The following is a 13,254-nucleotide window of genomic DNA, read 5'->3' on the forward strand; positions in this document are numbered from 1 at the left end:
CTGAGGATGGATAGGGCCAGTTGCTCTCCCCCTGCTCAGTAAAGAGGATCACCACTTTTAAAAGGTGCCTTTTTGTTCAGTTAGCAGTGGAAGAGAGCTGGTCTTGTGGTAGCAAGCATGACTTGTCCCCTTAGCTAAGCAGGGTCTGCCCTGGTTGCATATGAATGGGAGACTTGATGTGTGAGCACTGCAAGATTTTCCCCTCAGGGGATGAAGCCGCTCTGGGAAGAGCAGAAGGTTCCAAGTTCCCTCCCTGGCAGCATCTCCAAGATAGGGCTGAGAGAGATTCCTGCCTGCAACCTTGGAGAAACCGCTGTCAGCCTGTGTAGACAATACTGAGCTACAGGTAGATGGACCTGTGGTCTGACTCAGTATATGGCAGCTTCCTATGTTCCTATAGGCCCCTTAACGCTGCAGAACCTTCTCCAGGGAAGGGGTGGGACCAACTCACCCAACTTGGTCAGCAAGCGAAAAATCTTATTCAGCTCTAGACACTCAGTGGAGCAACATCTGATCTGCTCTGTTGTTCCCCTATGGTTCAGCCTCTCCCTACCTGGAGCTGTCCAAGGTCTTGCCCACTTCACCTTCTCCATGTACCCCCTCAGAGTTGACCAAGGGCTGCATCCCTCCCACGCCTCTTACTGGCACCCAGTTCTCTGCCACCATTGAATCCTCAGTTCAGCTAATGACCCCCATCTGGAACAGAATCATCGTCATCATCATCATCATCATCATCATCATCATCATCATCATCTGATTGGGCCCAAAGCACCCCGAGCTTCACTGTGAGTTCTGCAAAATAAACCAATAGCAAAATCTCCAGTTTTGAGATAGGAACAGAACCTACTGCTGTTAAACCCTCACTGTAGTCTTTATTACTCAAATATTGGATTAGATACCAATCACAAGGTTGATAAGACTTGGAGGATAAACAAACTGAAATATCCTGGACTGAAGGCTACTGCTTATCTGTCAATGTGGAAGACAGAATAAGCAGGGAGCGGAATCATTTGTATGCCGAGGTGTGTACAGCCACCTATGGAAGGGTATTGAAGCTGGACTGCTCTGTATTGGAGGTTGAATCAGTGCATTATGGAAAAGATAAAGAAGATGAAAAGAACAGAGGCACTGTTTACATCATCAGTGTTGCTTCTTTGTGTATGAGATGGACACTGATGCACCAGTCTTGTGAGAAGAAACTGTTTTAGTGCATATGGATTATATATTTGATATCTGCTTTAATCACTTAGGAACATAGGAACCTGCCATATACTGAATCAGACCATTGGTCTATCTAGCTCAGTATAGTCTTCACAGACTGGCAGCGGCTTCTCCAAGGTTGCAGGCAGGAATCTCTCTCAGCCCTATCTTGGAGATGCTGCCAGGGAGGGAACTTGAAACCTTCTGCTCTTCCCAGAGCGGCTCCATCCCCTAAGGGGAATATCTTCCAGGGCTCACACTTCTAGTCTCCCATTCATATGCAACCAGGGTGGATCCTGCTTAGCTAAGGGGACAAGTCATGCTTGCTACCACAAGAGCAGCTCTCCTCTCCATCTATGGGGACGGAGTGGGGTTAGGAGCTTGCCATACAGGCGATCTCTGAATAGTGCTCTGAATTGAATACAGTATTTCTTATGTCACTGTTTTTAGAGACCAGATCTGGGGGGAAATTAATCTCTTTGGAAACATTGATGCATCAACATCATATACTTACTAATCATCTCCCAAGAGGAAGTGAGGGAACAGATTACTAGATCAGGCTGTGAAAAAGAAAAGGAAAAATGGTGTGTCCTCTCTCCCTCTCTTCTGCATTCTATGTGATTCTAAAGTTCTTGAGACAAACCAATAACCTGAACCACCTGAATGCAGATTACATATGCAGGGAATGTTGCTTGCAGTTTATTCCACAGCAGGGCACTTTCCAGATTACATGCTACAACAGTATCACTACTGTCCACTAAGTGTGCTTCCGTACTCCCTGTGTTTCAATATCACAGTCCCTGCATTGTCAGCAAGGTGCTGTTCACATTTCTGATGCCTTCTTTCGGATTCTATCCTTGCATTTTAGTCCTACAACATTGCATGTGCGTCGCAAAAAATAAATTGCTGTATTTCCCCATTGTAGGAGGGTTGCACAAGTTATTTATGTTTTCAAAATGATCCTGGCAAGCTGAAGCATTTTACTGCTGAACAGTGTGTGTAATCTGGAAAGTGCCCAAGGGAAAGACGTTCTGCACATGCCCAGAAACATGATTGTGCTCCATGACATGAATTTATATATCAGGGGTGGCCGAGTTGAGGTTCTCCAGCTATTGTCGGACTACAACTCCCATCAACCTTGATGGGATAATGGGAGTTGTAGTGTCCAACAACTGCTACAGAACCTCAGCTTGGATCCCTCTGATATATACATTTGTGACATGGAGCACAATCGTGTTTCTGGCTGACGTTGTCAGCAGCAGGGCCAAGAACTACTACTATGACTACAAGTATTTGTATACCGTTCTTCAAACAAATTTTTCAGAGCAGTTTACATAGAGAAATAAATACTACATAAATAAGACCAGAAAGGAGAGCTGGTCTTGTGGTAGCAAGCATGACTTGTACCCTTGGCTAAGCAGGGCCTGCCCTGGCTGCATATGAATGGGAGACTAGAAGTGTGAGCACTGAAAGATATTCCCCTCAGGGGATGGAGCCGCTCTGGGAAGAGCAGAAGGTTCCAAGTTTCCTCCCTGGCAGCAGAAGCTGCTGCCAGTCTGTGAAGACAATACTGAGCTAGATGGATCAATGGTCTGACTCGGTATATGGCAGCTTCCTATGTTCCTACGTTCCTAAGATGCCCCCAAAGGGCTCACAATCTAAAAAGAAGCATAAGGCAGGTACCAGCAACAGCCACTGGAGGAATGCTGTGCTGGGGCTGGATAGGGCCAGTTGCTCTCCCACTGTTAAATGCAGACATCCGTAATTTGAATTCTTTATTGGAATTTAGGAGAGCCCTAAAGCCCTGTTCGGCTTGGCCTTCTAGTGCTCTTAAATTGTTTTAAAGGGTCTTTGATGTTTGTGAATCGCCCTGAGCTATTTTGTAAGGGTCGTCTAAAAATCAAACAAACAAACAAATAAATGTAAGAGAATCACCTCTTTGAAAACTGGTGTCTCTCTTTTGCTCCCTTAGCAGGGGGTCATAGGTTCAGAGAAAGGCAGCCTACAGATATACAGAGAAACTATTCGCCCTATTGCATTTGAGCTACTAGGGTCTAAGTGTGTGGAGTGGATCTAGGATGCTGCTGTCATAGATCACGATCGACTAGGGCGAGCCCTGCTTCAACGGCACCCAACCACAGCCCCGGCTGCTGCCTATGCTTTTCCGAGAAGCACGACGCCTTTCCAGAGCACCGAGCAGCACCCTGGCTAGCTCCTTTGCTCTCCGCCTCGCTCCCTCCTCCCCCTTCCCCCCCCTCCTTCCCGCGTCAGCTACTTCCGGGTCCGTCCAGTTCGCGCAGAGGGGAGCAGAGGGGGGGGCGGCCCGCGAGGAGCGCCTATATCAGCGCCTGCGCAGTCGCCCCGCACAGCCCAGACGGCGACAAGATGGCGGCGCTGCGGGCCATTCGGGGGATGGTGAACGGAGCCGTGTCCGAGCTGGGAGGGGGCGGCTCGCGGGAGCAGGCGGCGGCCGTCACCCGCGACTACCTCTCCCAGCCCCGCCTCAGTGAGTACCGAGGCTAAGCGGGGAGCGCGGGGCGGGGGGGGGACGTAGCGCAGGAGGAGCCCCCCCTTCTTTTCTGGGGGAGAAGCGAAATTGCCCGGGGCCAGGCTGTGGCGGCTGCTGCTGCAGTGCGCTCGGGGCCCCCAGCCCCTCCTCGGGCCCCGTTACCGAGGCGTCGCTCTTGCTGTGTGGTTTTAAAAGGCGCAATTCCATTTTCTCTCGGCCTGCTCGGGGCGGGGGGGGGGGGGGCTGGCCGGCGAGACCTGCGGCGCCAGCAGTGCCTCCAGTTCAGTCCCCAGTGCTGGTGGATCCCTCGGGACGGAGGGCTTCAGTGGGTGGCCCTGATGGGCCCAGGGGCCGGTGCTACCACGAGGAGGCCAACTAGGCAGCTGCCTAGGGCGCAGACCTCCGAGGGGCGCAGAGTGTATGGAATCCATCCGGATGCTCTGTGTGCCCAAATATTTTCTTTGGTCGTTGAGAAACATAATCAAAAATCGATGTATTACCTAATATAGCAGTTTCAAGTTGGGTGCTTTTCTTTCTTTTTTCCTACAAAACGTCTGTTTTTGAAAACCGAAGTTGAAATTTTGTGGGCGGGTGCAAGTACTTAGCCTTGCCTAGGGTGCAAAATAGTCTGGGGTCAGCCCTGGGTGGGCCTGGAGCAGAGCTGGATCTGGGCCCTGGACTTCGGGGCTGAAGTCAAGGGCCTCCACACACACACACACACACACACACACACACACACCGGGGTGGGGGTTGGCAAATCCTCTTTAGTCTGTCCTGGGTGGTGGGGTGTTTGTGCTGCTGAGTGTCCTAGTGTGACCTGCCCTGGGTGCTTTAGAGACAGAGCAGGGAGTGGGGGAAGAAATCTGTGGGGTGGATGGGGGTATGTTAAGTTGAAGGGTTGAAAGGTTCCTGCTCGTGCAGATTGGCATCAAAATAGTTGTTCTGTATTCTTACGTTCTTGTGAGTTCAGTGGCTGTTTGTGCCTCGAGAACCCACATGTTAAAAATTGTGTGTGTGTGTTTGTGTAAGGGGATGATGCTTAAATTGCAGAGAGGTGAGGGCCTCCAAAGGGCTTTAGGTCCAGGCTCCAAAATTATCTAGATGGACCTCTGGGCTGGAGGAAAACTGGATCTGATGCTTCCTTTTGGCTGCAGTCAGTTAAAGGTCTTTCAGTCGCAGCTGTGGTGGCACATGCATATTAATCTGGGCCTTGTTTTGCGCTTTCCCCCTTCTTTCAGGCCATGCTTCTCACCCTGGTGCTCCATAAGGTTCCCTTTCCTGCCTTTTTTGCTTTGGGGATTAGAGAAGCAAAAGCAAAAGGCCAAATTTTTCCCTCTGGTCTTAAGAATTGCCTCTCAGATGCTCTAGGTTCTGTTTGATGTCAGTTTCTTTTGAGCTCCGCCTGGCTTTCTGGGTGTGGGTGTGTGTGGGTGAGAAAAGCAGGCAGTGGGGATGGCTACTTCATTATCTGAGAATGAGTTGAGTGGCTTGCGGACTAGAGGTCTTGTGGCTCTGCCACCCCACCCACCTCCCTCAATCCAGGCTTCCATTTTATCTGCCCTTACCTGCAAGTAAATGTAATCCAATGGATTGTTGACTTCCAAGTAAACCTGCATAAGATTGGCCTGTATATTGATGGTTGGGCACACTGCAGTATTGCTCGTGTGTGCTGCATTGGGGGCAATGTTGACTATTAGCACTAGATGGTTCTGGAGGGCTTTTCCTAGAAGAAAGTGGGGGATTGGGTCAATATGCCGCCTCCTGCTGGGGGTCATGAGTTCCCTGTGGGGACAGTTTTTTCAAAACGTTGTACTGAGTGAAGAAGTTTTACAGTCTGATCTTAATCATTAGTATAGAAGTAAACATGGTTGCGTTCAATGGGACTTGCATCCTAGTAAGTATGTGTAGGATTTAACCTGTACTGAGTAACTCATTTCAAAACTGATTAGGTGTGCTACTTGATAGAAAGTGGCACAAGCACCAAAGGCATGGTGCAGGTTATTTTTGCTTGGGCAGCTTATCGGCTGTACTTATCGATGCTGCTTGGCGTGCAAGAAAGACCATTGGCAAGCTCTCATTTCCATATCAACAGAAGGGGCAGATGGTGAATGCTAGTCTTGTACGCCATTCTCATCATTTCAGGATGCTTTAAACCTCTCTTTGAAAGGACTAAACAAGGCCACACTGAGCTGTCTTTAAAAAGGAAATAAAATGGTTGTGAAACATTCTGTAGATTGAGTAATCTGCTCTGGCTTAAGTCTCAAGGTCATGTGATACACTGCAGGATAATGTGTAGACGAAGGGAAGAGAGGCAAGATGGCTCTTGTATTATGGGATGTTTAGCACTGGCACTCAAGTGTGAAATGCTTTTGGGATGTATGTTAGTTGTTAGCCTGTGATAATAAGTGTGGGAGCTTTGGTGTCATCCTAGGCCTTTAGTACTTCTCGTTGCCTGATAGTGTGTAGGAGGAAAGACAGTGTGGGTAAGATCTCAATAAGGGATGTACTTCAGAAATGTCAGAGAATTATCTGTATTCTATGTGAGGGATTCTGTTTGTAATGAGTTTGCTGGGTTCTTGGGAATGTGTTTAATGGCATTTAAGGGTTGCATCAAGCAAAGAGTTGTCCATGTACTACCCAAGGAGAAAACAAAGAACTTGTGTGTTATCAAGAACCATGTATGGTATTTGTCTAAATCAATTGGTTGTAACAAATCAAAGGCCATTGCAAAAACCTGTCGTGAATTAGAGACTGCATCACATGATTATATGATGGAAATGGATATGAAAACTGGTTAAACACATGCTTGCCCCACTTGCTTATACACTGAGATGAGGGTCAGTTTTATACCAAAAGAAGCATGCAGGGGAAGGGAATGAAACCCACCTACCCTTTACTACTTTACCTTGCTGTGTTTAAGCAGTCTTTCTCCAGCTCTAATACCAGAAGTGAACCACACATGAAGAAAACTACTTAAAGCATGTTCTTCTACCACCAGCACCTCTGTTCCCAGGTTAAAAACTGTGGAATTCCTAGACGAATGGCATTTTTGTGTATCAGTGAAGCTCGGGGTGTGTATTCAGCTGAAGTGAGGTACATGTTCTTATGGTATTCATCCAAGGATGAGCGAAAGTACATGTAGCTGAATATGTGCCCAGTTTTGGCAAAGTTGCGGTTGCAATAATGGGCCAAGGCCAATGGCTTAGAAAAGGAACATGGAGCTGTTGTCTGGAATGTATCTCCAAAAGTTTAGAAGCATGCATTTCTCCATGATGCTTTGATGCAGCAAGACTGCTTATGGATCTACAATTCCAAGTATGAATTGGCTCTCACTTCAACTAAGAAGCCCACTGAGCAAGGGGATGCTCAAGCGAGTCCCCATCTAGCAGCCTGAGTTATTGCCGGCAGGCTGGAATAATATGTAATGGACATAGGTACTGCCATATAATGAAAGACAGATAGTGCTAGACTGGATGAAACCTCTGTTCCAGCTGGCATTAGAACTCTGGGATCTGAAACAGAGGCCATTTTACAGTTCTAGTTCCTCTTTTATTTTATTTTAATTTCTAAAATACTTTTCTTGACTTTCAGGTAAGAACTTTCCAGGGTGACTTACAAAATTAATAGCAATCATAAATCAAGAACAAAAACAAGGTGGCAGTATAAAGCCAGAGACAGTGAAGCAAAAACACCCTGAAAAGACTTTGCTTTGCAAATACAATTTTTACCTGGTGCTGGTATGAGTACATATTGAATGCTGTGCAAGTCTTTCTAGGGAGGGCATTCCATAGCTGTGGTTCCACCACAGTAAAGACCCTTGCACAAGTCCCCATTCCAGATGGAGTAAGAACCTGGAGCACTGATTATAGGAGGAGGTAACCCTTAGGAATCCTGGTCCTGAGCCATTTAGAACTTTAAAGGTGATGACTCCCACCTTGAAACTGGGAGTGAAAACTGATTGGGAGTCAGTGAAGTTGTTCCAACACCAGATAAATGTGCTTCATGCACCTGGGTGCAGTTAGTACAAAATGTAGCGGTTAGATCACTGCGATCTTTCAGTCCTCTTCAAGGGCAACCCCACATAAGCACATTGCAATAATCCAAATGGGATGTTTCCAAAGCATGGGTTATTTTAGCCAAGCTACCCCTTCTTCCCCAAGCAGCAGGGAAATGACTTGATTAGCAAGCCAGAGGTTGCCAGTTCGAATCTCCACTGGTGTGTTTCCCAGCCTATGGGAAACACCTATATCAGGCAGCAGCTATACAGGAAGATGCTGAAAGGCATAATCTCATACTGCGTGGGAGGAAACAATGGTAAACCCCTCCTGTATTCTACCAAAGACAACCACAGGTCTCTGTGGTTGCCAGGAGTCGACACCGACTCGACAGCACACTTTACCTTTACCCCTGTGTAGGCGAGGTTGCAAGTAGCATACCAGCCGAAGGTGGTGAAAGCTCGCACCATTGAGGACTCTTCTATTTGGCCATTCAGTGGAGGCCCAAGAGTACCCCCAAACTGTAGACCTGATCAAAGCAACAAGCCAAACACCCATGCTTGGTGTAGATAGTCTACCCACCTACCAACAGCATCTCCATCTTGCCAAAATTCATCTTGAGTTCATTGTCCATCACCCAGTCTATTATTGCTCCAGTTCATTACCCATCTTTAACTAAAGAAAGCAGGGTTTGTGTATGAAAGACCATGGGTTCAAAGCATGTATTCTGCTACTGAGCTATGGCACTTACCTATTATAAAATAAGCTTTGTGCAAGTGATTAAATAGGAGTTAGATAGTAAAAACACAAATACTGGAGGCCCTTGATTATCGTGGGTTGGCCATTTCTGGCTTCAGCTATTCGTGGTTCAGCAGTATATACCTGGTTTCAGTTATATCTGTGATGAATTTTGGCCATTCACAGTTCCTATGCACACATTTCACACTTCCAGGGGTATTTCCAGCTTGGAGACACTTCCAGAGGCAGTGTGGAATCATGTTTGTGTGGAATTTGGAGGATGTTTTGTTTTGGGGGCCATTACTGGAATAATGGAGTAGCCAAGGTACAGTACTGTACTCCTCTCTTTCCTGGTTTTTCCTGTTTTGTAATTTTTATTACTCTTTCATATCCTGAGGAACCTAACCCCATCATTTTCATTGGCACAAAGTTGCAATTATTTTAGTTTTGGCATTCAGGATGGTAGTACAGAATGTAAGCTCCATGATAATTGAGGGCCTCTCTACAGTGGGGAAAACTAGGCTTGTTTTATACTGAGAGTAGGAGATGCAGACATTCCTTATGCTGATTTATTACTGTAGATCAGGGTATGATTTATTTCTATTCATGTATGACCGTGCACTGACTGTTATAGATGTGAAACTCATGGAAAGGGAAAATCCAGTATTGTAGCAGTGGAGGTTGACAATCAGGACTCTACTGACTTGTGCAAGAATTTGCAGGCTAGAGTCTGCCCAAAATGCATGTGGTTTAGCTGCCCATACTTTTGGCTGCTGCTGGTGGTATCTACAGGAGCAGAGTGGGCTAACCTTCTTCCCTCATATGTCTGAACTACTATGTGGAATAATTTGTCTCTATAAACAGTCTCCAGGAATCATTCTCTGAGAGACTGAAGCCCTAAAAAACCAGGAGAAAATCCAAAATGCTGCCATCTTAAGAGTAAAATGTTCCATTCTTGAATATCGTCAGTCTGCTACATCTTGCCTCTTCCTTGCTGGGTAACTGATCTCTCTCTTCTTTTGCAAATATGGCTGCCATTTGGCACAGGGGTTTAGGCTTGAGGAAGGTTGTTGGGTGCCCCTCAGTTACATTCTGACTGGCTTCCACATCTTCATGATGGATGGATGTCAGGAGACGCAGGGCCAGCAGCTCCCCAGCAGCTCTGGGGCTTTGCCAGATGTTGACACAGCTGGATCAAAAATGATGTGGTGCTTCTAGTGCAGGCCTGCTCAACTTAGCCCCCCCAGCTGTTTTTGAACTACAACTCCCATAATCCCCAGCCACAGAGGACAATAGCTAGGGATTATGGGGACTGTAGGCTAACATCTGCAGGAGGGCCAAAGTTTAGTAGCCCTGCTCTGGTGCCAAGGTATGGGTGTTCTGGCACAGCCCTGGAAGGCTTTAAAAAGTGGCCTCTTCCAGAGAGAAGGGGAGTACAGACTAGCAAGTGCAAGAGGCCATCCAAGGGAGAAGGCTAGGGAAGCAAGAGGTACTTGGATACCTTTCTTCCTAGAGGGTGCCCAACAGTGTTCCCTCTAACAGGGATTCCCAGATGTTGTTAACTACAACTCCCCGCATCCCCAGCTGCAATGGCCATTGGCTAGGGATTCTGGGAGTTGTAGTCAACAACATCTGGGAATGGCTTTTAGAGGGAATTCTGGTGCCCAATAAGACCCAGGGAAGCCACCAGAAAATAGCCTTGTAGAAAGTGATGGAGGCTCCCCATTTCAGCTGAAGGAAAGGGGCTTCTAATCTGCCGGTGATGAGGTGAGTTTCCTTTACCCCAGAACAGCAGTTGTGGGAAGGGGACTTGAGTGGCCAGCATAAGCAGAGGGTCTGGGCCAGTGTCCCCTCTAACAGGAATTCCCAGATGTTGTTGACTACAACTCCCATAATCCCCAGCCAAAGGCCATTGCACCTGGGGATGCTGGGAGTTGTAGAGAACAACATCTGGGAATCCCTGTTAGAGGGGTTACTGGTCTGGGCCATGCTCTTTGAGGAAACTTTGTCCTTCCTGCATCTTGCCAGTAGAGTCCCATTAGTCCTGGGTGTAGGCTTTAAGCCAGCTGACTGAGCTGTTTAGCAACTGACTGGGCTGTTCAAACAAGGAAATTGGATTGTCAAAAAATAGCATTCTTCCCCTTCCCAGCAAAACCTTACTTCCTGCTCTCAGGACAGTCACAAGATGGGAGCTCCAGGGACTCATACTGCAGATGACTAGGCGAAGAAGAAAGTACTGGCAGCATTTCAATGAAACTCTGAGCTCTCGTCCCACAGTTCTTATCTGCTTAGCTTTGTGTATTTCTTCTGAAATAGCTGAACAAGATGTAAGGAAAGGTCTTCTGTGCTCCACACGCTTTAGGGTGTTTACGTTGTAGCCTGCCTGAATTAAAGACACCTAACAGTTTTGTGTGTGTGTGTTTAAGTAAACTGAAATGAGACAGATGCCCAAAGTTGAATGTTATCTCCAATGCTTTCAGAAGCCGGTTGGACCTTGGCAAGCCTCTAGCTGAAAAATATTTCAGCCATGTAGCAGCAGGTACTAGGAACACGTTAGTGCACATTTGCTGTTGGGCTATAGCACACAGGCATTTGCTGTTGGGCTATAGCACACAGCTTGTAATTATGATGGTGCATAAGGCCAGAGGTGCCTATTTTCAGGGTAAACCTTCAGCCATGTTGCTTGGAGAGCTTTTTATCTACAAACTTGTTACTTGGTTTTAACAGCATAAACCTTTCAGTGTTGACACAACACTGCTAACGCATGCAGGCATCTCTGAAATAAAAATCCACACTGCTGTTTCTCCTTCACCAGCTCTTGGACTGCTTCATGCCAGTTCTCAAGATAAAGAGAAGATAATTGGTTTTACATGTGTACGTTTGAAACTTGGAAGTGTGAAAATGCTACTACTTATTTCAGGGCAAGTAAATATTAAAGAACGCTTGGGATATGAATCTACAGAGCCTTCAGACAGGGGGGTGAAGCAGAGCTGCATATTGGTTCCCTTCCTGTTTAATTATTATAACAGTTTTATGGTCCAAGTTCTCACTGACCCTAGCTTTCACCCTCCAAGATTGGTGAGCAGGCCAATTCCTGCCCTGTTACATGCAGGAGAAAGGAAAGATTGTGCCGTTGAGTCACTGTCGACTCCTGGCGACCACAGAGCCCTGTGGTTGTCTTGGTAGAATACAGGAGGGGTTTACCATTGCCTCCTCCTAGTATGAGATGATGCCTTTCAGCACCTTCCTATATCGCTGCTGCCTGATATAGGAGTTCCCCATATTCTGGGAAACACACCAGCAGGGATTCAAAACAACAGCCTCCTGTTCTCTAGGCAAGTTGCTTCCGTACTGCGCCATTAGGTGGCTTCCTGTTGCATGCAGACAATACTGCTATTCCAGCTTTTTTGGCAGTAGGGCTGAGAGCCCGCCAGGCTTTTGCCACCTATTGCTCAGAGGAAAGGTTGGCCACCAATTATTCTAAAACAAGAGTCGTGATCGTTATTAACTGCCATCAATGTTTAGTTAGGCTGATAAATGGCCATGACACAGAACGGGTTAGGCTGTATAAATATCTGGGTGGTGGTGGTGGTTCAATTTATATACCACCCTTCCAAAGTGGCTCAGGGCCTCTGGCTCCTGGAGATCCCAGATTGCCCTGTCACAGAGACTGCCCAAAGAAGCGATCCTCGGATTCTGTTATTCAAATGGAGGGTTGTTTATTCCTTCTGCAGTTAGTGTTCAAGGGTAAGGTAGTTGCTCAACTCTTGTATGGATCACAGTCATGTGTTTAAGGATTTTTGCCCCCTGGAGGTGGTCTAGTTAAAGTTTTTGAAAGCTATCTTTGGACTATCGTGCTGAGTATCGTGAGAGGCACCAGCCTGTATAAGTTCAATTCCAGAATAATGAAAATAATCAGAAATAAGATCAGTTTCTGGCTCAGACTAACGTTCTGCCCTATGGGACTGGCCCCTTTAACCCTAGCTGACAGCTTCCATTGAGGCTGGATGAGAGTTTTAGAGGATAAACATGGGAGTTGCAGACTCATTTGCATCCCATATTTGTTTTTATAACCCCAATTTTAAAGAAATTTTCAGACAGGTCAGATAAACTTTATATCTCTTTTCTTCCTTCAGACTCCAACATGGACATTACTCTTAATGTTGCGAAATTTTGCTCTAGGCCCTGCTCCATTAGGCTGCATTAAAAAAAAAAAACAATAAAGGGGAGAGGAAAAGGCTAGCGCCCGTTATTATAACGGGCTTCAGAACACTAGTCTGTAATATTGTAAATGGATGTGATGTAAGCTATAAGCTGTCTTGGTTTTTCTGTAATTCCGCATTCCCCCCCCCCCCCCTTGTTTCTGTTCCTGTTTCTTTCTGGTCTTGGACTGTAATAAACTTAATTTGAAAACTTGGATTTCAGTTTGGATTTCACAACATTTTCTGTATCCAAATTCTTACTGGACTACGTGGTGATACTACTTCATGCATCTGAAGTGGGTGCTAGTCCATGAAAGCTTATGCCACAAATCTGTTTATTCTTTCAGGTGTGACACGACTGTATATGTAGGTATTTGATGTGATGGAGTAGCATGACTATCTCTTATGTTCAAGTGACTGATCGCAAAGCTCAGTCTAGTTGTCACTCAGTGGAGTTTGTAGTCCCATACATGGGTTAATGGCCTATTCTTTGTGCAATCTGAACCGAGTTTGGAAGTAATTTCCAGAATAACTTATTTTCTAGTAAGCATGAGTGTAGGACATGGCTTAAACAGGCACCAGGGAGCTGATACACAGGCACCAGGGAGCT

At 46.5% G+C, this 13,254-nt stretch overlaps 1 protein-coding gene across 1 annotated transcript in view; it reads left to right on the top strand.

The window, feature by feature from the left end:
* The first annotated feature begins 3,532 nt into the window (after window positions 1-3,532).
* LOC128333553 (V-type proton ATPase subunit B, brain isoform) overlaps window positions 3,533-13,254 on the top strand; it is a 42,997-nt gene continuing 33,275 nt past the window's right edge. Inside the window, exon 1 of the mRNA XM_053269099.1 lies at window positions 3,533-3,706. Coding sequence (XP_053125074.1) covers window positions 3,586-3,706 — 121 coding nt within the window. The 5' untranslated portion in view covers window positions 3,533-3,585. The remainder of the gene's footprint in view (window positions 3,707-13,254) is intronic.

The sequence above is a fragment of the Hemicordylus capensis genome, chromosome 8 (assembly GCF_027244095.1).
Source record: "Hemicordylus capensis ecotype Gifberg chromosome 8, rHemCap1.1.pri, whole genome shotgun sequence".
NCBI classification, from domain to species: Eukaryota; Metazoa; Chordata; class Lepidosauria; order Squamata; family Cordylidae; genus Hemicordylus; species Hemicordylus capensis.